The 23,913-nt window shown below is 55.2% G+C and overlaps 1 protein-coding gene across 14 annotated transcripts in view; it reads right to left on the minus strand.

Annotated features, from left to right (window-relative positions):
* Window positions 1-3,611: 3,611 nt before the first annotated feature.
* SFXN5 (sideroflexin 5) overlaps window positions 3,612-23,913 on the minus strand; it is a 122,423-nt gene continuing 102,121 nt past the window's right edge. For 5 of the 14 annotated variants that reach the window (XR_012003090.1, XR_012003092.1, XR_012003089.1 and 2 more), the window contains 3 exons: window positions 21,962-22,079; window positions 6,523-6,653; window positions 3,612-4,860 (listed from right to left, as the gene is read on the minus strand). Coding sequence is in view for 9 of the 14 variants with exons in the window: in XM_072766928.1 (XP_072623029.1) it covers window positions 16,386-16,490; window positions 21,962-22,079 (223 nt within the window). In the remaining 5 variants the exon portion in view is untranslated. Of the gene's footprint in view, window positions 6,654-9,606; window positions 16,491-21,961; window positions 22,080-23,913 lie in introns of those variants that run through there. The other 9 variants (XM_025994553.2, XM_072766929.1, XM_025994555.2 and 6 more) reach the window with 4 other exon arrangements.

Below are 23,913 nucleotides of genomic sequence, written 5' to 3' on the forward strand. Positions count from 1 at the left end.
GTGGAGAATGGTGCAGAGTGTATCTTCAAGATTCAGGCAAGCTAGCCTCTCACTTCCCCCAATCTCCTGCCCTCAAACCCACACCACCTCCATCCAGCCCATCTTCTCCACCTCCTTCCTGTTGCCCCTGAGACTGTTCTCTCCCATTGGCCCACCCCTCTCCAGGGGACCTCACTCCTCTTTTCTGCCTCCCCAGGCGCCTTCCCTCTCACCCATTAGTGTCCACATGCCCAAGTCTTCCTTGTGAAGCCCTCCCTTAGCCCCACATTGTCCTGCAGCCATTGTCATGTCTCAAAGCCCAATTTCTTGGAAATTCTTTGTTTTGTACACTGGCAGCCAGTCGGAGTCCTACTAACTTCTCAGCACCTGGAGATCTGGCTTTTGCTGGGCTACACTCCACTGAGACTACCCTCTCCAGGTCCTTCCAAGGAACATGCTGTGTCTCCATCTTTCTTATCTCTCAGCACCTGTTCTTTTTATTATTATTTTTTAAAGATTTTATTTATTTATTCATGAGAGACAGAGAGAGAGAGAGAGAGAGAGAGGCAGAGACACTGGCAGAGGGAGAAGCAGGTTCCCTGCAGGGAGCCCAACGCGTGACTCGATCCTGGGACTCCAGGATCAGGCCCTGGGCCGAAGGCAGGCGCCCAACCACTGAGCCACCCAGGTGTCCCTCAGCACCTGTTCAGTACATGGAGAGCCTCCCCTCTTGGAAGCAGCCTTGTCTCTTGTCCTTTGGGATACCACGTTCTCGTCTTCCTCTTCCCCTGGCATTAGTGTGCTAGGGCTGTCAGGACAAGCACCACAGATGGGGTGGTTTAAACAACAGAAATTTATTTTCTCACAGTTCTGGAGGCTTAGATGTCCGAGCTCAAAGTGCCAGCCGGGGTGCTTTCTTCTGGAGCTCCTCTTCTTGGCTTGAAAATGCCTGTCTTCATGTTCCCAGGGTGTTTCCCCTCAATGGATGTTGTGCCCAAATTCCCAATTCTTATAAGGTCATCAGTCATATTGGATTAGGAGCCACCCTCATGAGCTTGTTTTACCTTAATTACCCCTTTAAGGACCCTCCTCTGAGCACAGTCACATTCTGAGGTACTGGGTGCTGGGGCTTCAACATTTGAATTTAGTGGGACACAATTCAGCCCATAACAGTTTTCTTAGCAGCCTGTTTCTGGCCAGGTCCCAGAGGTGGGGGTTCCTCAGGGTTCCATCCTGGGTCTCCCTCTTCTCACCCGACACACTCCCCCCTGGGTGGTTGCCACTGCTCCTTTAGCTCCAAGTGCTCTCAATAAATGGATAACACACCAAGCTAAATATCTAGTCCCCACCTACCTCCTGAGCTCCCGACAAGCACACCCAACTGTCCCCCAACGTCTCAACTTGGCTCTTTCACAGGAGCCTCTAATAACCTGTAAAACGGATTGTATTACTTTCCCTGTAGATTTGGTCCTCTTTTTCTGTTCCTAAGCTCTGAAAAATGGCACACCATCCATGTCCTCAGCTGCCTAAGCCAGGAACCTGGGGCCATCTCTGACTTCTCTCTGCCACCTCATCCACCATCAGTCACCAAGAACTGAGCAGTCCTGCATCTCTTTATTCCCTCCATCCCCGTTGCACCACGTAGTCTAGGCTCCATCTTCCCCCACCTTAACCCTCTCCTGCTCTCCCCAGCAGCCTTGCCTGTGTCCACAACATGCTCTACTCTATGGCCAGATGGGTCCACTTCTCTACTTAAGGCCTCCAGTGGCTGCCAGCTAACCCACTTAGGTCTCAGTGTCCTGTCTTGCCCCCTATTCCCTGACACTGAGCTTCCTGCAGTTCACCCCAGGACTGAGTGGGGGCCTTGGTGTGCTGTCCCTCCTTCTGCCACGCTGACATGTGAAGAGGAGGAGGACTAGCCCAGGAGGCCAGGGATGGAGAAAAGCCTCCTTCCCTCACCTCCTCACTGGATTGGTATGGGGTCTTCCAGGGGGTCTTTTCTTTCTTCTTTCTCTTTACCCTCCCGACGAGGTCCAGGGAACTGGGGTGAGGTGGGGCCCCAGATTCTGAGATGTTCTTGTTCTTGAGCTTAGACAAGATTGTCGGCAGCTACCTTGGAGAGGGGCATAAGAAGGGAATGAACATTTTTCAGCCAGCACCCTGAGAGACACCTGGTACTGCAGGGAAGCAAGGGCACATGGGGGTTAGGCCTTTCGGGAGTGGCTAAGACTTTCCTGTTTAAGGGGCTAATCAGTGGCAGGGGTGTGAGTGAGATGGCAGGAGCAGCAGCAGCTCTGGGAGGCCGAGGGAGCTCCATTCTGAAAATGACCCTGGGGCCTTGAGAAAGGGTCACTCATCACTGTCCTCATCCCCCTAGCATTCTGACCCTCCTTCTAACCATGGCCTGAGTGGGAGGAGGGAGGCCATAGGGGCCAGGGGGTGGGGATGGGGCCTGGGGAAGCCACATTCCTGGAGTGTTAATGATCTCCGGCTGGGCAGGAGCTGAGCCCCCAAACCAGCTAAAAACAACAAATGGCTCCCAGGAGGGATTTGTGTCTGTCCTGAGAGTCGAGGATTTCCGCCCGGATGGGGGCTGTGGCCAGTGGGGCTCTTCACAGAGAAATTCCCCAGAGACCAGAAGCCCCATAACCTAGAAGTATCCCTTTGAGATCAGACCCCTCTCCCATCCCTTTCCCTTCCCCCACTCTCCTAGAGAGGCATGAGAGAAGAGTCTGGATGCATTCCTTACCTGGTCTCTGCAGTCCTTACACCAGCCCAGCAAGTGATGCTGTTCTTGACATTTTATAGCTACAGACACCATGACTCTGCTAGAGAAGATGCTTCATAAACATCTGACGGGATTAATGGGTGAATAAAGGAAATGACTAGCTGGAAGTCACAGAGTCACGCTGGAGCCAGGCTGGGGCTGGAACCTGGGTCAGCCTGACCCCAACCATGGACCTCACCTCTACTACATGGTCCCCCTGGCATGGGAGGCCCTACAAGGGTAAAAGATGCTCAGAGGTCCCAGAGAAGAGCTCAGCCCTTACTCCCCCAGGAGTTCTGGGGGCTGCTTAGAGGAAGAGGAGCCAGTGCTGTCAGGAGGCAGCTAAGGCCTGGCCCTGAGGGACTGTGGGGCAGCTGGAAGGGGGAGAGTCCCTGGGGTCAGTGCCGTGCACACTACAGACATGGCGACCTTTCCACTTAGCTCAAACCTTGCCTCCCTATGAAACCTCTCTGGGCTCCCAGGCAGGCCAGAACTACCCACCCCCCTGCACTCCTCTCCTGGTCCCCTGGGTCTAAACAGTATGAGAATCTATCCAAATCCCTGTCTCCTCAAGGTTCTTGCAGTGGGGCCTAGTGAGTGTTCTGCAGCTGTTCTGTTAAGGGGTTCCTTCTGCAGAAGTCAGCCCACCTCCTCTGTCCGGCTTCCTGCCCTCACGTGCTCTTCCATCCTTTCCTCTCCCTTTCCCTCCAGGCCTCCGAGAGGGCTTGACCCCTCCTGAAGCTTGGGTCTACAGTAGACCTTTCTCAGGACCCTCCCCACAAAATCCTCAGGCAGCCCTGGCTCATCCTCACTATGTTTCTGTACCCCTGTCACTCCACCTGCAATCCACAAAGCCAAGCCCTGATGCTTTAAATCCATCATTTATTGCCCACAGCTTGTTAGTATTACATAAATCAGACTGAGAAATTTTCTGAGAAGGTTAAAAAGACACCGCAAAGTCTCCTTGGTGTGGCTAAGGCACGTGTCCCGGTGCCTCACTCACACCTGGCCCAGGGCTAGGAAACTGCCTGGCCTCTGGCCTCTGGCCTTTCTTCTCTCAGAACCACTCTGCTCCCAGGCCAGGGGCTCAGGAGAGAAAACCAACCGGCTCCTGATCAGGAAGCAGAAAGGAGGCGGTTAGCCGCCTTGACCCAGCAGTCATATACACATCTTGGGCTTTTGGTCCTTGTACCACTGGACTGTTCTCTGGAAATGGGAGAAGGGTGTCCCCGAGCCTGAGCGAATGTCTGCAGTGACCAGAAGGCTGGGCCAGTACACCAGGGCTAGAGAACCAGTTGCAAGTATGCCCTGGATTCTGGCACGGCTGGGCCAGCTGCACCCTCACTGGGGGTGAGGGGCCCCAGGGGGGTGGGGCCCAGCTCAGCCTCCCCGCCAGTCATGAGCCAGTCTGCCCACAGCCAAGTGGGGGATGGATGTTGGCCGAGAGTTTTCTCTCGTGGTGTTCTCCACAGCCAAGCCTGCGTGGCCCCCCTGAACCCCTGTCACCATCCCCCTGAGCTATCCAGATCCTTTGTCATCCCCTCCTGAAAGAGGAGTCCCCTTAGCTCACCTGAAACTGCATTTGGGAACCTGAACAGAAATCATCCAGGAGACAAAGTAAGTAGGTTATGAGATGCTACAGGGCTGGGGCTGTGCTGGGCCGGGCCAGGGCAGCCAGCGCAGAGGGGGCAGGGGAGAGACCTCATCTCTTCCAGGCCTCCAGAGTGGGGGGAAGGGGACTGGGGTGCACAGTTCTGTCTCAAGGCAGAGTGCATGAGAACAAGACTCAATGATGGGTGGGGCAGGGTGAGTAGAAGAGAGCTTTTTCCAAAGGGGACCCAGACATGCCCAGCCTGTCACTGGCACAGTCACATTGTGGCAGGATCAGCTCAAAAATACTTGCCCCTCTAACACTGTGGCAACCTTTCACTCTACTGTTTTGTTTTCCCTACTTGCTCTGTTTCACCTTTTCCTGATTGGTCAGGGAGTGCTGCTCCTCAGCAACTCAGTGTGACGGTGGGGGGTGCCTCAGGGCAGCATCCTGTAGAAATGGCAGGGCCTGGCTGGGAGGTGAGGGCAGCAGGGGCTTCTGAGGGGGCGCCTGGAGTCCATGCCTGTGGAAGACCCACCTTGTCACAACCACCCCCGCACTGAGGATGGTGAGAGTCGCCCAAGGCCCCACCCTTGCTGCCCTGCACTACTCTTTTCCTGAACATGTGTTCACCTCCAGCCATGTCTCTCCCCAGGTTGTCATTAGGTGAGGGGTACAATGAGGCCCATGCTTCCTCTTTGCCCTGTTCACTCCCATCTCAGGCCCACAAAGAGGAGGAAGCAGGAGCCAGCAGCAAGTGGCATCGAAGGCCAGGGCAGGGTGAGAGGTGGCATGTGGGTATGGAGCCACACTTAGGCACAGCCACCCAAGCTATCGCCTCCTTCAGAACTGAAAAGTGTTTGGCAAAGGTCAAGTGTTCCCAGGATGTGGGCTCACATATAGAAAGTTAAGGTCCAGTTCAGAGGCCAACTGCTGGCCATCCCCAGAGGGCCCCTTTCCCAGTCCAGTGTCCACACTGGGGATGTGCCTGGGAGGACCAGCATCTGAGCAGGACGGGCAAAGATGTAGTCCAGCTGGAAGAGCCAGTGGAAACCCCTTGATCCAGTCCTCTGGTTCCAGACAGGAAGTGGAGGCTCAGAGAGGGGAGTGGATCCTCCACAGTCGCACAGCCTATTCGTGGCACAGCCAGGGCCTGCAGTTCCTGGCTTGATGCTGACTCTCAGATAGGTGCCTACAAACCTGGCCTCCGCACTCATGCAGAAGACCCTTCCATTCAGGAAGCAGTGGGATGGGGCAGACAGCCTTGGGGGCTGGAGAGGCCCCCCAGATGGCAGTCACCCCAGCTCCAGCTCCAGCTCCAGCTCCAGCTCCACCCTCAGCCCAGCTTCCAGCCTGGTGACTACAAGGAGGATCTTCCTACAGAGGTTGACATGCAGGCCCATAATTCCAGCCAAACATCATTCCTTCTTGGAGCTTCTTGCCTGGAGCTGGGGTCATTTCAGGGTTCCATGAGGGGTGACCCCAGCCCCAGACACTGGGCTTCATGCAGAGAGATTGGTTCTGCAGGTTGTGGCATGGATGAGGGCTGGCCACGCTCAAAGGCAATTGCCCATAAAACCTTTCCGAGGCTTCCAGTGTTCCTGACTCCCAGGGCCACCTTCTGAGGACCTCGGTCATTGCTGTTGGTCCATCCTGTGAGGTGCAAACTGCCTTCCCTCCCTCCCCCACCACCCAGCCCAGCCCAGCCCAGCCCGGCCCGGCCCGGCCCGGCCCAGGGAGCCACTGGGCCTGGCTATTGTAATATCTTGAATCTATCAGCCCTGCTGCCAAACCAACCAGCCCCCAGGCCTCCTCCTGCCACCGCTGGTCAGCTGCTGTATCTGCGCAGCTCTAACCAAGGCTCAGACTTGATTCCGATAAAAAAGAAAAATAAAAAAGAAAACCAAAGTATAAAAGGATCCTAATTCTACCCCGTGGGCACTCTAGAAATTTTCAGCTTCACACATGATTGTGCTGAGTAGAGTTTTGACAACCCCACGTAAGGCCCAGAAATGCACTTGATTATTTTTTATAGGAAATGTATCAGAATTCCTCTCCCTTATGTTAACATGTGAATGGATTAGTCTCCCTAACTGTGGGTCCAGTGCTCCCCCAGGCGGCTCAGGATGGGTGGGGTTAGCTTGCCCACCCCCTGCAGGCCCAGCCCATGAGACCCCTTCCCCACCTCCAGCTGCCCGGCCTGGCTAGTGCTCCGTCCCCAGGCCGGCTGGCCGCCACTCACAGCCCCTTGTTGTATACCACTGTCCGGCTACTTGTGGCTCGGGCAATCTCTGGCTCTAACTGGGATGTCTCAATCTGAGGAGAGAGTGAGAACAGAGAAGAAAGGTGAGGGGGGATAGGAGGGGAGGGGTGAGTGTGGAAACTGGGAGGAAAATTGGGAGGACCGCAGTGCCCACAGTTCTCCCCCTCTGCCACCTACTGACACATCCCTCTTTACTGCTTTCCTTCCAAGGGGCTCACAGTCACCCTTCCCATCTAGGTCTTGTCTCTTCCTCTGGCGCCATGTCTGTGCAGGTGTATGTCCTACACCCTGACCTCCAAGTTATGTCTTCCTCATCTCCAGGGGCCTTGGCTAGTGCCCCACACCACACCCCAGACCAGTCACCACCCAGGGCTGCTCCACCCACGCTCCTGAAATCCAAATTCCACCCTCTTGGACTCCACAGTCCCCTATCCTTCTCTCCCTGTTTTTAGACCCTGAAAATCTCAGGCCCCAGACTCCCTGCAGCTCAGTCTTCACATCCTCCCCCATCCAACCCAGACACCGGGGACCATGACTCTAGCTAATCTCTAGCCCAAAAGTCCTTCCAGCCCCGACTGGCAGAAGCCCGGCTTTGGAGGAACTCAAACAGGCATCCACATTCTCTCCACTAGAACCTGACACTCAACATTCCCAGTCAGTCCCTGACTTTGGCTTGCCCCCCACAGTGACCGGCAAACCTCTCCCTCCTGACCACTTTGCCCAGTCAGCTCCTCCTCCCGTTCTCCACAGAGAACCCCCTTAACATCCCACCGTCCTCAGCCACCCACCCTCAGCTCCTCACTCATCCTGAGCAGAAAAGCCTTCTTTCTACTTGAGAGAAAAAGCACAAGACGATGGAAGGAACCCCTCAGCATCCCGCCACCAACCCCATGAACTATCTGTCCATACTGCTCCACGCCTGTGCTCCTGCCACTCGTCCCCTCAGAAAGCACAATCTCCTGGGGTCCACCTGCCTGACACCCACTCCGGGAGCCCACTGCCAGACCGTCCTCCTCGGCTCCCACCTTCACAGTCCACTGACTCTTGACCATCAGCATTTCAACATTGACAAGGACCTCCCATCTGCCAAAATGTCCCATCAAGCCCATATCACACTCCAGCTACTGCCTGGCCTGTCTCTCCTCCCCAACAACCACATTTCTTTAAGGCACTATCTCAACTGGCCTTTCCACCTCCTCACCTCCCACTGACTTTTCAACCCACAGCAAATCTGGCTTCTGTTCCCATCATACTCCACAAAAATCCTTCTCTCCAAGTTCACTGCCGCCCCCACATTTCGTGACATCCACTGGACACTTGTCAGGGTCGCTGGGGCTCACCCTGGCTGGGTGCACAACCCCTAGGGGGTAATTCAACCCTCCTGGTGATTCCCAGATCTGAGGAGTCTCCAGCCATGTTTCTGCCCTGGGTCCTGGGCCTGCAGAGACTGCCTCCTAGACCTTCTTGTGGATACCTTACAGGCGCTAAAACTCAACCCTGAAATCCAAATCGAAACTGAAGTCACCATCTCCCTCTTCCCCAGCCCACCTCTCCACACCACCACCCAGTGGGGGCCCAGGCACTGCCTCACATCCTCTCTCCTTCCTTCCCTTGGAGTCCCAGCCACCCCAGTCCACCCCCACCTCAGGCAGTGTGAGCCTTCTCAACCACAATTTTGGTTACCCCTCTGTGTTCCTTTTAACATGGCTCAATGACCCCACTGTCCTCAGGGACCCAGTCTAGATTCCTGTGCTATCCAGCCACTGCCTTGATCTACCCTGCCCCTTGGCCTGGAGACACCATTTATTTCAGCCTGTCCGACACACAGGGCTTTCCCCACCCTGAGTCTTTGCCTGAAATGGCGTCTCCATCACCCCACTTTCTGTCCTTCCTTGACCTTCTCTTCCACGTGGAAGCAGCGTTAGACATCTTCTCTCCTCCAGCCTGGGCATGGCCACTTCCCTGGGGCCCCACAGCTCCTGGGACTTCTTACGTCCCAGCTATATCACTTGTTGGCGACGTTGACTGTCCACTCGTCTTCCCCCTCTCCACTTTAGATCGCAAGCTCCATGAGGCAGCAAGCGTCATGTGCGATCGTGTTCATCCCCGCATCCTCAAGGATGCCAGTACAAAGGAGGTATTCAGTAAGTGTTGAATAAATGAATGGGAAGAAAGGAGGCAGGAGGCACGGGGAGGAGAGGGTCCCCCTGGAAGCTCTACAGCAGCCCAGATGTCCATCTGCAGCTCCAGGAACTAAGCCAGTAGGGATGCCTGAGCCGCACCCCCCCCCCCAAGGAGCCTGGGAGGGAGGTGCTACCGAAGTGAGGGGCCCTGGGCCTGGTCTCCACCCTAGGTAGAGTCAGGGAAGTGCGGGCCCCTGGGGCTTAGTTCAGCTGAAACCTGCTCTACCTCAAGACATAGCGGGCTGGGCAGAGGATGCCACAGACCAGCCCTGCCTTCGGAGAACGTAGCTGTGCCTGGGCCGCACGTCAGGGGCCAGGGGAGAGGGAGGTCAGCGGGAACTAGAGCTGGTGGGTGTGGTGCAGTCCCTGGGGAAGGGGGACCCCTTGCCCTGTAGTCCGTGGTAGCCCAATACCCGGGTTCTGGCCGTTGGAGAGGGCCAAAGCGATAAGAGCTAGGCTTGGGGCCCAGGCCTCTTCCCCACCCCCTCTCATCAAGCCACCTCTTCCCTCCCCACCCCTGCCGGCCTCCGAGTCCCCTCCACCCCACCGGCTCCCCTCGTCCCCATGCTGCCACTGACACAATGCACAGCGCCCACGCTTAAAAATCTAAATGCTTTTGAAAATGTTTAACCTAGTTAGACAAATTAGCAAAAATTTGTGCAAAACAATTTAGGTATTTAAAATATTCAATGTTTTTAAAAAACTGGAAAACTGTTCTTAGCTTTCAGCTGCAAAAACCAACAAAATATAACATCCCAGCAATCTTACCATGAGGTGTAACATAACCCTTCGGGAAAGCTGTTAAACAGCTACTGAGGCATCCTGGGAAATAGCACTTCATTTATTCAAATGCACATATGTCAGGCTTTTGCACCATATGTCATTCCAAGCTATTTACAGTAATAATTAAATCTTAATCAACGTTTAACCTCTGTAAAATGTTTGAAGAATCCTAATCACCCTTCAGACTGCACTAATGAAGGAGAAATATATAAACATAAAAGGAAAATGATGCACAGATATCACACTGGAAAGAACAGTAATTGCAAAATTGTATTTCTTTTAAATATAATCAGTAAATGATGTAAAGTAAGCCAAGGAGTATTTTAAGTTAAGACATCTTGGATGTCAGAGGTGTGAGCAGCTAATTTTGTTCTGCTACCCATAACAGATGTAGCATATTTTATTTTAGTGCCATTATTAGCAACTTCCCATGCCGGCTTTCACCGAAGCACTGAGGCCCGCATTAAAATCAGAGAGGCTGCTCACCACCACAGTGGAGGACCATGGGCCAGGGCCACGGCCCACTTGACCTGCTCTACCCACTCCCTGGAGAGCGCTGGCCCCGGGTGCAGACTCAAGCATCATCCTCCCATCAGGCACTGTCACAGACCCAGGGCCCCCCAGCCTCCCCACTGTGTTGAGGGCAGCAGGTAGGAGGGATGCAGGGGGGAGATTCGGGCAGAGGAAGGGCTCTGGGGAGGGGCAGGTGGTTGAGGTACTCAGGAGCTTGGGGGCAGAGTGACATTCGAGGCTTTTCCTCTTATTTCAATTTAATCAGTCCTCAAGTCGGATGTGTATGGTCGCCAACATCATACACCAGGGCTGAGCACACAGGAATGGACGAGAGATATCCTCCACGCCCTTGGGAAGCTCAAAGTCTAGGGGAGGAGTTGATATGAAAGCACATGGAGAGAGACGAGGTGCCATGGAAACTGGGGAGGGGGTGGGGGCTACCATGTATTGATGAAGGAACAAGGAAGAAAGACTTCTCAGAGGACGTAGGCCAGGAAGAAAATGAAGGATGTTGATACCAGAGGGCAGGAAAAGCTTGGTGGGTGAAGGGGAAAAGCATCGGCTGGCCAGCACGGCCTGTATGGTGTGGGCAATGCTGGGCATGTAGGGAAGGTGGCAGAAAACGGAGGTGGAGTTAGGACAGGCAGGTCCTCATGAATGTGTCAGTGGGGGACATGGGGAGCCACGGGAGGCTTCTGAGTGGGGCCATGAGCCAGACTCTGTTTTAGAAATGCTTCTCTGGTGGCAGTGGACGTGGAGGATGGACTGGAGGGTGAGCGAGGGGGCAGCTGTGGGAATGAGAGAGGTGCCAGGTCCTGCCCTATGAGGCTGCCAGCGGGGCTGTGAGGAGGGTGGCACTGGGATCCTTTCTGAAGAGAAATCCATAGGAGTTGATGACCAATTCCATGTGGGGGTGAGAGGGAGGTGTCGAGGATGACTGTGCGTTGGATGACTCCTAATTCTAGCTCAGGAGCTGGGGTGGCTGGTGACGCTGTTCTGAGGCAGGGAGTGCGGGAGGGGGACGGGTCAGGGTGGGAGGGGGACAGGCTCAGACTTGGCCATGCTGAGATTCCCTGGGGTGGGAGAGGCCTGGGAGGCAGGCAGGGTGTGGGTTCTGGAGCTCTGGGCAGGGGTCTGGGTGGGAGAGTGAGTCCGGGACGTGTAAGCACAGCCGGAGCCCCTAGAGTGGGGGAGCTTGCCCGGGAGAGCAGATGGAAGGGGAGGGCGCCAGGCACATGTGAGGGGCGGGTGAGGGGAACAAGCCTGTGACGGTGGCCTTGAGGGATAGCCCAGGAAGCAGAAGTGGTGTCAGAGGGAGCCACGGCACCAGGCAGCATGGATACCAGGCAAACAGCTTTCTGAGTGGTCCCAGTGAGGGCTGGAAGGCTTTGGCCTTTCCAGCGGGATCTGGGGACCTCTGGAGGCCTGATTTCCTACCCCCCAACTCAGTGCCAGGCCCAAGCACAGACTTACTTCCATCCCTGGGGCCAACTTAAGTGGCTGTTCATTAAGACTCCTCTAGTCTTGGCTTGGGTTTGGCCGATGGCAGGTCTCATGGGTATCAGGACCATTGAGGGTCTTTACCACTAGGCTCAGTGGGAGGCTGGCACAGGGGGGACCCTGCGCTGCTTGAAGATCATCTCTCTGAGGTGTGGGGGTGCTGGGTCTCCTCCACAGAAATCACATCCAGGACTCTGCTGATAAATGGACGTGATTCAGCCACTGGGTGAGGGCAACAGAGCGCCCTGCTGCTGCTTCAACCAGGGAGAGAGACAATCGGCTGTGCTGTTGTCTTGGGGTGCCTCCACTGCTAGTGGGGCTGACAAATAAGGAGCAGAAGCTGGCTTTATGTGCCGTGTAGACAGCAGAACAAATATTGTGGTGGTCACAGAGGCTCATGGGTGGCTTGCAGAGTGAGGGAGGTGCCCAGTAAGGGGAGTGGGTGCCCCAGGAGGGGCTACCAGTAGCAGCCCAGTAAAGGCTAGAGGCCCCAGGGTAGTGGGCTGAGGGCAGGGGCTTGGTTCTGACCACAGACAAGCTCAGAGGGGCCTCTGCCAGGGAGAAAGTGAGGTAGAGAGAGGGGGCTGGGCAAGGAGTGGTCACAGGGGTGACCTAGCCCCAGGCAGGTCCCTCTCTTTATCTGATAGACATCTCTTCCCAGGCACCTGACAGTCAGTCAGCAGGGGACAGGGAGCCAGAGCCCTGGAGGGTGGGGGCTGCAGGGACCAGTAAGGAAGCTGAAGTTATCGGCACTGTCTGATGGATCCCCTAGCCCCTGGACTGGCAGTGCCAGGAAGCTGTGGGCCTGCTGGGGGCATGCCCACCCTGCCATGAGAAAAGCAGTGTTGTCCAGCTAACATCTCCTGACCCTGGTGCAGAACCTGCACCCTGGCCCCCTGAGAGCCTCATCCAGGTGCCCCTCATATCAGAGCCCCAACCCATCCTCTACACTCAGCCACTCTGCTGCCCCTCACAGCAGACAGCCCCCAACTTTGGGTTGCATCTAAAGTTGGAGGCAGAAAACATGAAGCACCGTGTCCCGAAACCCCCAGCCTCCCCCAAGAACCCCCAAGGGCCAGCTGGCCCCAGAGTCCCCAGAGCAGCCTAATAGGGCCTTCCTTGGTGGTGCAGAAAGGGTTAACCCTGAGCTAGCTGCCTCTGTCTCCTGGCTCATTAGGGTGGGGGGCCAGAGTCAGGAATGCATGTGGGGCCACCTCGGGCCTCCACACAGCCTGGGAGCACACACACCTGCAGCCAGCGGCCAGCAGATAGTTTACATATTTGAACCTGGAGCTAAGGTGCCGAGACATAAACAGGAAACTGGATCCCTGGCCTGTGCCCCATTCTCAGGGGCTTTTACCTACTACAAAGAACTTCCTCCTCCTTGCCTTTCTTCTGGTGGCTTTTCTGCCTCCTTTTCAAAGGCAAGGACTGGAGCGGGGGGTTATTCAGTGTGACCCTGTGACACAGCTCAAAGCTGCCCCCTGCTCTTGGCCAGGGTTCTGGGCTTCTGAGCATCTGCAGGTGGTGGTGACATGGACATGGGGTCCAGTGCCCAGGCTAGCACCTGACTGGCCCTGTAGCGCCTGAGGTCTTTTTCAGGCCTGGGACCTACTGGGCAGCACACCTCACCCCCTCTTTCTCTCTGGGGCTGAGCTGGCCTTAGGTCCTGCTCAGACACTTAAGTCCAGGCTCCATCTTTGGTGAAACTGTTCCAGGTGTCCTGGAGGGCAGGGGTGTCAGGATAAGGCTGGGGAGCAGCTGAGGCCTGAGCCCGGACCCCTAAGGTCAGCCCTCTGATGCGGGGTCTGGGCTCCTGCTGCCTTCCCAATGAACATCAGCTTCCTTCTAAAGACACTAAAGGCCTTCTGGGACCTTCTCTAGGTTCCTCACCTATTGGATGCTCTCTGTTTCCAGTACATTGTATGTTTAGCCTTTGAGGCCTGCATCCAGCGATATGCTAACCCTCTAAGGCTGCCTCCTCCAGGAAGTCTCCCCTGACCTTCTCAGACCAAAGCCAGTGCTGCTGCTTCTGGTTCCCCTGGCACTTATTTCCATCTCCTTCACATCCCCAGTCACAGGCCATCTTTTCACTAATCGTCTGAACACAGCAGTCCCCCACCTCACCCCCGTTTAAGCCAGTCGGTCCTTGATAAAAGTCAAATCAAACTGAACTGAACCAAAGCTCCTCAGGTGCAGGAATCCAGTCTTAACACTCTTCCATCGCCCCTTGCAATGTGTACCCCAGAGGCTCAGACCCCCTCCCCATTTTGGAGGTCTGTTGTGCTCGTGGGTGCCCCCTGGTGGGCCAATCTCAGAATCATTCTCTTCTCCATCTTCTGGGCTTTGAGGCCTCAGTTTCCTCGTGGGTGTGGTGGGAAGATTTTCTACTTCTGGGGACTGAGATAAGGACGATATCAAGAAATAGGTAAGAGAGCCCCGTGGAAGCTTGGAAAACCTGTGTGATGCTGCATAAGGAAGGCTGGACCCCATGGCTATCCTAGAGCCCAGACTTGCTCACTGGCATCCCCTCATGGTTCAAAAGGCTGAGCCCTTGCTGGTGGGCCAGGTACGTCCTATCCTTCACACAAATTAATGCTTTTAGTTCTCTCAGCAGGAGCTTTGCAAAACCAAGCTTTCTCCCTCCCTGTCCTGAATTCAGAGAGGCTTTCTAGAAGGTCCTAGAAAGAACCAGGAGGGATAGGCTGAGAGGTGGCCCTGCTGGGGCCTGTCACTGGGGCATGTGTGTGCATGTTCGTATGTGGGACTCTGTGCACGTGCAGGTTTGAGCTGGGGGTGTAGGGAACAGGCAACATGACAGGTGGCGTTGGCGTTCCTGGGCTCTGAGTGGCTCTGCCATTCCCATCCATCCCTCCTGGGGGGTCCTGTGGGCAAACTCCAAGAAAGCAGCGGGCGGGGAAGTGGCAGATTTCTGACGGCAAAAATAGCCCACTTTGAGTTCAGTAGAGACTGATTAAACCAGTAAATGAGAAAAACCCCAAACAAACATCTCCAAGCAAAGTGGGAGATAGATTTGAGACTAGAGGGGAAAAGGCCCCTGCTCTGGGAGAGGGTGAACCTCTGTGGACTCAGGAGGGACACAATGCCTCCTAGACTTTGCCTCTGGCCTCACATGGGGACTGGAAGAGCAGAAGCAAGGACCAGCAATGTCAAAGCAAGCCCAGAGGAGCCATGCTCCTATTAGGTGTTGATGGAGTGCTAATTCTCAGCCTCGGGGACACCTATGCATTGAGGGAGGGAGAAAGGACTATTGTCCTGAGGAGATACATGGGACAGAGGAAACAGGTCACCACAGTCTACATGTGTGAGGTGAGACAGATCCTAGTGGGTCTCATCAGAGAAGACTTCCTGCTGGAGGAGTCATTTCTAGCACAGCTTGAATGTAGAACTGAGCTCATTCCCAACTCTTCCCCTTTCTTGGTTGGGAGTTCGAATGCTTTCTCAGAGAAAGAGAGGCAAACTGGGGGAGACATTGGCTTCTGGTGAGTCACAGCTTCCAGCCAAGCTGGTTCATGAAAACTACCATTTTCTTCAGAGCTGGTGATAGGGAGAGAGATGGAAGTTCTGATGCCCACTGGCGTTACCCATATTCTTTTTCCATACAGGGAGGGCATGCCTTTGTTTCTTAACTCTTCAAACTGCAAGGGAGACCAAGGATGGGTAGAGGGTAGGGAATGAGAAGGGTGTGGCTGAACTTGACCCTCAGGTACCTCCTCTACAGTATGAATGTGGCTTCTAAGAACCACCCTCTGGGGCCATGGTGAGATGGGGCTGGTAAGTGGTATGAAGGCGTGATGAGGGTCTTAGCCTTCTTCAGAACATGCCTTCTGGCACCCTGGATCCTCTAAGGCTGAGGTGAGGAGAGGCTTGGCTAGGGGGTGGGGGTGGGGTTGGCAGGGTTGACATGGGAGGCTCTGAGCAGGAAGCCCTGGGGGCTTTTCTTTTCTTCCAGGCAAGGAGTCTGGCAGAGGGAGGGTGAAAGAGGGGGTAGCCTGGCAGGATACAACCCTACCTACTAGTTAACCTGATTCCTTGCCTCCTCCCTTGGCACCTGCAAAGCCAGTGCAGGGAGGAGAGGCACACACACCCTTCGAGAGCCCCTAGTCCTACAGAAGCAGCCCAGAGCTCTCTCCTCCACCTGCAGCCAGCCCGAGGCACATAGCCCATCTTTCCCCTGACCCCATGACAGTCCGTATTGCTGCTGGGAGGCCAGAAGATCTGAGTGAGCGTCCCGGGGCTACAAAGCATGTTCCCAGGAAGGCGAGGCTCCACTCAGTAACTGTTTGGCAGCATTCTTGAGTCATGCCAGGCCACAGGAGGGGGCTCTCAGAGGGCAAGCCCACGCTACAGACAAGACACCTGAAAGGTCAGCATCTGACTTAAGATCACACAGCCTGCTGCTGGCTCTTCCGACTGGGCTCTAGAACTCAGGCCTGGTCTTGTGGTTTCACTTCTAAGAATCCTAATGGCCAGAGCCAGGAAGAAACGTAGTTCTACCTCCCTATGGCTGGGGAAACTGAGGCCTTTGAGGTTAAGGACAAAGTCATATGGATAGTTGAGCCTGAGGGAGGAGGATGGGCCTGGGGACTGCACAGTCACCCCCAGCCCCAACCCCACTATGGACAGGCCAGAGCCTGCAGTGGCCACCTCTCCCCCACGCCTCACTTGTCCCCAGGAAAGCTCCACCTTTTCCTGTGGACACGTTTCAACCTCACCAAATCAGCTAATTATTGACAGTTGGTGAAGAGGAGATTTCACTTTTTCCTCCTGTTAAACTGCTCCTAATTAGTTCCCTGTTACCACGGCTGGCTCGCCTGCCCGCCGCCCGCCAGTCCGCGCAGTAATCCCGCTGCACAGTGCCTCATTAACCTTTCGCTCCTCTCCTGCCGCCTGCCAACAAGATGAAGACAAAAACAGATTGTCAAACAATGGCTCCGGCTTGTATGTGCAACCCCGCTCCCCAGCCCCTGAGCTCCCGGGGGAAGAGTGGGGAAGAGAGAGGGGAATGGGGTTGTGGTTGGGAGGGGGGGAGCCCGAGAGTAATCAAGGAAGGGAGAGAGAGGCACAAAGAGAGACAGGAACGGGCAGGGACACGGGGAGAGGACTTGGCCAAGGTATTGCTTCTTGCTCCAAGGAGACATGAGGTTCATTAAATGGGATTGGAAGCGCTCCCAGGTGGGGAACACTGCTGTCAGAGTTGGAGGGACATTCACCATCCCCTGGTTCAGCCTCCTGCAGTAGCCAAGCCTGTGAGCACCAAGACTGGACCCTGGACATCTCCCTCTAGGGACCTGGGATGCAGTGTGTGTGTGTGTGTGTGTGTGTGTGTGTGTAAACATGCGTGTATCTGGGGGAGGACAGAGATGACCACATGTGCTGGAACCCAGGATCCCAATCTCCAGAGAGGGCATGGCCAGAAAGGCCAACAACAATCAAGCCCCACATGCCATGGAGGCTTCCAACAATCCCTGTGACCTTGAGTTGCCCCCAGGGCAAACCCCAGCACAGCCCTCCACTTTATTTTCATGTTACTACACCAGCACCTGACGTTTCTTGTTCATTGGGTTTCTGTCCATCCTGTCATAATGGAAGCTCTCTGAGACCAAGGCCCTCCCAGGTACAAGAAAAAGGGAAAAGCCACCCAACATGTCTAGGGTGGGGAACAGAAGCTAGATGTGGATGGGTCCATGCCTGGGCACAGCCTGATGGAGCTGGCCATGGCCACGGCCCCACAGCCTTAACCTGCAGGTCACAGGGTCTGCCAGGGAAGACCCCACACTCCCTGCATGGTGACGGGCCTGGGGTCTCGAAGGCCAGACCTGATGCCCCTGTTCTCACACAACTTCCTAAGGAAGTTCCCTGCCCCACCTGCTGGCCTGCTGGCCAACCCTTCCCCTACCACTAGCTCTGGTTATAGATTAAAGGCACAAACACCTACTCTAGAAGGTCCCTGTGAACATGGACATGGATCCTCCCAGAAAGGTAGGAGAGCTGGCTGAGGGTGCTGGAATGTTCCTACTGATACATTAGCAGGGAGCCATCTGGGGCTCAGACATGGGCCTTCTCATTTTATAGTGAGGTAGAGGTGGGCTGGGGAAGGGTATAAAATCCTTCTGTGGGTACAGAAACGACTCTATCATTACCAACTTTGGACATTGGGCAAGGCATGCCTCAGTTTCCTCATTTGTAAACAGGGAATAACATTGGTGCCTCTATTTCATAGGACTGTCATGTTCTGGCCACCCCCACCCCCCATTCCCCCTCCCCAACCAAGCAGGCTGCTCTACTTATTGGACCCGAGGGCCATGCCTTTTTGCCCTGGGCTCTGTGCATCCCCTCTTGTGCATTCCTCCCCATAGTCTCCCTCTCCAGGCTCCCACTCCCATCCCACCTAATATCCAGGGAGGGAAGCTTTCTTTGCTGTTCTCCAGTGGTTTCCCATCCGTGAGCTCACTTCTCTGAACACAGAGAAACTTGACTACCATTGCCTCCACTGCTTTGCCTACTGCACCCCCCAGGTGCTAAGTCTCATCAACTCCTGGTTCCCCCTTACGGTAGCTCACTCTGCCGAGAGCCCTCCTCCTTGAAACACTCTTGTCTTTAAGGTCCATGAGGGCACTCCATCAGTGTCTTCCCCCTGCGCCTCTCTGCTCTGGCCTCCTCCTCATGCCTTTCCTTCCTCCCACAATGACCTCACCCCTTCCTTGGCCTCAGCTCCCACCGTGCACCAAAGGTTCCACATCTCCAGCCAAAACGTCTCCCCAGAGTCTGAGATACACACATCCAATGGTTTAGGTGACATCCCTTAAGAGTCACTAATACCTCAGACTTGAAGAGCAGGGGGAGGACTTAACCCGCCAAGGCTTGCATAGTCACCAGCGTGCTGACCAGTCTAGTAGAAGCTTAGCAAGCGGCAGCCAGTATTATTATTTGCAGTTTTCATTTTAAAATTAGCATCACTTTAATAGGCAGGAATACGGGTTTGAAAAGAGCAGGCAAAGCTCTCTCCCAGGAACTGAAGGGAGGACTGAGGTCTCTTTTCTCAACCTCTGGGGTGAGTGGGTTGGAAACTCCACACCAATCACTGCAAGCCAGCCATTCTAGAAACAAGTTCCTAAACTCCATCTCCAAGTCCCCTAATTAATTAATTAGTGTTCCAGCTATTACTCCTGTTGACAACTTTGGTGGCTCTTGGCAAGGATGGGTCAGCCCAAGCAAGTCCAGACTTATTGTGGCAAATCCCACCGGCTTCTGGGATGTGAGACATGATCCCCATACGGCAGGAGCGGTACCTCGTTAGAGAGAATTAATTGAGAGGGTGAATGGGGGGGAATGAGGTCTCTCAGCTAGCTGGCTGATGGCCTTGGTGCCATAGGTCACAGATAGGCCTCAAAACACCTCCATTTGGCCCAGGCTGGCCTGCATCCTGGTGGAGCTGATGCAGATGAGGAGGGGGCACATAAGACCAAGTCTCTACCCCCCTCTCTCAGAGAATAGACTTTCATGCAGTGCGACTCTTCCCAGTCTAGAAAAGAGGTTTGGGTTTCAATGAGAGGGACTTTGGTTAGACACTCAGATGAACTAATTTCCATGCCTATTTGAGGTAGGCATGAGGGAAGAGAGAAGCTTGGACCTTGACAGGGAGCCTCTGTGAGGCCAGGCCTGCTCGCTGAGACCACCTCCTGCAGCTACAGCCAGAGGCTTGGGTGGGGGGACTATGGCCATCTCGCCATTATTTGCCCCAGAGGAACACTGGCCAAAGGCCCTCAGCACTCTTAGACCCTCCCCACTACACACACACACACACACACACAGGGTGGCCCCTAGCTCCTTCCTCTCTCCACTAGCCCACGGCAGGCAAAGTGGTTGAGGGAGGAGAGAAAATCCTGTGGAACAAGCAGATGCAGCATTTCCTGGGAGTTCTGGACTAGGTGTGGGCCTCTGGGGTTTCCTCTCATATCAGCACCTGGCTTCTGTGACTTTGAGCCGGTGCCTGGGCTGCTCTGGGCCTCCACTTCCCCAGCAGAGCCAGGAGGATGGTACACAGGATGACCCCAAGCAAGCCTTCCAACATGTCAGTCCCCGATTCTGTACTCTGGGCTTCTCTGCCCTGGGTCCCTCCCAGTGCAGACAGGCAGAGCTATGGGACATACCTAAAGCTTCTGAACACCGTGCTGCCTCCAGGTGCCTCTGACCCTCGCCCGGAACTGCACACTTAGCCTGACTGTATAGAGAGATGCCGCTGCTTTGGGGAGTGCTGGGCCCTACCCTTCCAAAATGGGGATGCCAAGACCACCAAGCAGTGCCCTCCCTCCCATCTTCACAACGTCCAGGTGATCTGGAGCCCTTGGTACCATTCAGAGTCCCCAAATATCAGAAAACAGCTCTTCAGCTTTCGTGGGGGGTGAGATATCCCTAGCTTCATGGCACGGCTGGGCCCTATGGGCATGAGGGCGCTCCAGGCTCCCCACCATACTGTGCCTTGGCCCTCCAAGACAGGAGTCCCACCCCATTCTAGTTTCCTCCTAAATCTCTGGGGCTCAGTGGAGGTAAGTTACTGCAGGCCTCACCTCCCAGGACCTCGGGGCCTGGAGCCTGGCTTACCACCTCCTACTTAGGACCTTGGGTCTTCAGCCCCCATGGTCCAGGCCACTCATTTTCACATTTCCAACTTCCCTCCAGGAACCCCACCCCCCACCCCCTCTCAGGACTGAGCAGGGTCAGTCCTGCAATCGTAAACTCAGTGGTGCCGGTCTGTGGCCCCAGCTGCCATCTCCCCAGAGCTCAGTGACTCCAAATACCACATTCATTTTTTGACCTCCTTGGGTCTGCCTGTCCATCAAACCTTGCTTTCCCCACTCAGCTTACTTGCCCATCTTCACCCCCACCCCCTAAGATGCTGGGCCCACTGCTCCTCCTGAGGGCCTAGTCCCTGAATGCCCCACCCAGCCCGATGCGACCTGCTGGTTGAACCCTGTGACCCCTGCAGCCCCTAGCACCTCAGATACACAGATTCTGGCCCCACCCACAGACTTGCATCCTCACTCAGCCACCCTTTCCGCCAACCCCTTGCAGGTCTATTTCTATTTTCCCCGGGCACACCAAGGCCTCTGGACAGAGTGGTCAGTCCTGCCACCCCACTTCCTCACCCCTCAGCTGGGTCCACCTCCAGGGAGACGGTTTGCCTTCATTGCCTCAGACACCAACCAATACTTCTCAGCTTCGTGGCATTCCATGTATCAGGAGCGTCTGCCCTGTGGATGGCCCATCTCCCTCTGACTCCACTTGGCTCTGTCCTTCCTACCCAGGGCGCTTGTCCCTGGACACCACTCCTCCCCAGGGCCTCTCTGCCACACATTCGCTGGCTTCCATTACTGGTTTTATGCTGGTGGCCTTACTTCTGTCCCTCTAGCCCAGGCCTCTCTCCTGGATTCCAGACCCAAAGCTGACTTCCCACAGGGCAGTCCCATTCGCACATTCCATGGGCTCCTCAAACCTCACGTGTCCACCCAACTCAACACACCATCTTCCCTCAAACCGCCCCTCCTTGCGTCTCCATCCTCTTAGGCAGTACCTACATCTGCCTGGTTGCTCAAAAGCAGAAAGCTGGGCGCACACCCTACCAGCTCCCTTCCCCTCCCACCACTCGCAGTTCTTCATAATCCTAACTCTCTCTTAAAGGACCCACTTCTTGTTGCCCACTGCCAACATCCTGGTCCAAGGGGCCACCATCTCTTGGTGGACACCCGCCACCGCCTCCTGATGGCTCCTCCTCCAGAGCTCCAGCCCAGGCTCAGAGTCAGGAATCTGCAGTCCTCCATTGCACAGCCCTTCTGAGGGTACCTACGCTCTCTGCTTTGGCTTCCAAGTCTCCAGCTCCACCTGCCCTGGGCCCCCTGGCCTAGCCCACTTCACTGTGCTCACTCTCTGCTTATGTTGCAGATTTTCCTCTGCTCTTGGAACATGCCGTGTGCTGCCTCACCTGAGAACCTTTAACCCAGGTGACCCCAGCCCTACCCACTGCCTCTTCCCCAGGCACCTGGCCAACTCCAGCTCATCCTCCAGGCCCCATTAAATGCTACTTCCCTCTAGGCTGGGTTTGGGGCCCTCTATTGTATCCTCCCACATCCAGCTGGACTCATCTCCTCCGTGTCCTAATCCTTCATCTGCTAGTCGCTGTATAATTGTCATGTTCACTGCTTGGCCCTCAGCTTGGGAGAGGTCAGAGCCTGGACCGACCTGTCTCATCTATGGTTCTAACCTCAGTGCCTAGCTCAGGGCTAAGGAGTTGGCACTGAATAAGTGTTTGTTAATAAACAGCTAAACTGCACCCCTCCCTGTCCTGCTCTCCCCACACTGACCTCTGACATCTGCGGGAAGAGGCTGATGGCCAGCGGCAGGGCCAGGCCGAAAGCTGCCAGGCACACAAGGCTTTGCACGGGGAGGAGGAGCCGGGGGCGTGCCTGCAGGAGAGCCGTCCTGTGGGGAAGACAAGAGACCAGAAGACAGAATGAGCTGGCTGCTAGCCACCATGCAGGGCCCCACTCAGTCCCAGGGCCAGGGCACTGTGGTCCTGAGCCAGTGCCAGCCCATAGCTATATAGTTGTGGTGGGATTCCGTCTTTGGGGCCTTCTCCAGTTGGCACCTTTGTCCCCAGGCCCTGCCCTGAAGGACACTGCTGCTTGAACTCTCAACCACTCATTGTAAATGGGTACTTGTGGGGTACTCATCCCACCCTGTGTCCAGCCCTGTGCAAAGAAAAGAAGGCCACGTGTGAGGGAGACAAATAGCAGAGAAAGATGGTCCTTGAAGGCAGCACATAATAAAAAACTGAACAAACCAGAATAGAAGTAAGTCCAGGAGAGGAGGCAAACAGCACACACAATACTTATACCCACAGGAATACATGTGTGCGCGCACACACACGCACACAGCTGAGAAGGGATTCCACGGAGAGGATTCCATCCTTTTCTGTGTATGGAAACAGACCACACCCAACTGCCTGGTCCACTTTGATCCAAAAGACAATGAGAAGGGCAGTGACTTTTCCAAGGCCATGGCCAAGTCTGCTGGAGGCAGGCAGGGCTGCTGCCTGGACTCTGGACTCCCTGACATTGCTATGGCTCCATGCTGCTCCCAGCTCCTGCCTTCAGAACCCTTCGGCAGTGTCGTCACCAGTGTGTCACAGCTGGCACCCACCCACCCCATGACAAGCCTTGGAGGTGGATTCCTGGGCAGGAGAAGTGTATGAAAAGTATCCTTCCAGGCCTTGGGCCCCTCTGCTCCATGATTAAAACAGGCTCCCCAGACAGACTGGGGCTGTGCCTGCTGGCAAATATACCTTCACCATGTTGTCCATCAGAGCTTTACATTTTCTATATCTGGCAGGCCCTTTGGTGGAAACCACCAAGACCTCCTTGGTGAGGCCTGGGGTAGGTGTGCCAGCAGATAGGTGACTGGACTCTTTGCCAGGGGATGCTGGGTGGGCAGTAAATCTGACCTCAGTAACTATGTCACCTCCTCACGACTGGGACCGGCTCCTGGTGTGATGAGCATATATAACCAGGCTCTTGTCCTTCTGCTGGAACAGAGCTGGTTGCAGCCACAGGCAGAGGAGAGACCCTTCTGGGGGCAGGGCCTCAGTGTGGGGCAGGGAAACCCCACCCCCCTTCACCTTCCTGGATAAGAATCCTTAGAGCACCTAGCCCTGAGCAGATGGCAAAACTGGGAGCCACAGTTCTCAAACTCACGTGTCCAAGCATCTGCTTAATGCAGACCCCCAAGAGCCCCTCACCCCACTGACATCCCCATTCTGTTGGTACTATAACTGGGAATCTGCATTTCAAACAACCTTCCTGAGTCTTAAACAGGTGATCTCCAGACCACACTTCTGAGAAACCCTGGCCCAGGAAGTTCCTGCTAAGGTACCAATAAAGCTCCAATTACTTGCAAATTCTATGCAAATAAAGGGCCTGGCCTCAATAAGTACTCAGTCACTGTGGGTTTATTATGGCTGTTTTTGCTCTTAGGGCAGAAAGGAGGGAGGACCCTAGTGACGGGCTGTCCTCTAGCCTTTCCCACTGGCCCAGACCCCAAGACCCCCCAGCTGTTGAATGAAGCCTGAGTTGAGCTACTGGAGGGCAGTTTCACAGGATTAAGAGTAGCAAGGCAAAGGTGCCTAAATCAAGCTCTAACCTATCTGACCTTCCCCTGAGCCTAGCACCCCCATCATCTCCCTCTCCTCCAGGTGAGCCTCACACCCTCTGTTGACTCAGCCTGAGGCCTGCTGGCTTCCATGGGAATCAGACAGCTA

This window comes from Vulpes vulpes, chromosome 8 (assembly GCF_048418805.1).
Source record: "Vulpes vulpes isolate BD-2025 chromosome 8, VulVul3, whole genome shotgun sequence".
Lineage (NCBI taxonomy): Eukaryota > Metazoa > Chordata > Mammalia > Carnivora > Canidae > Vulpes > Vulpes vulpes.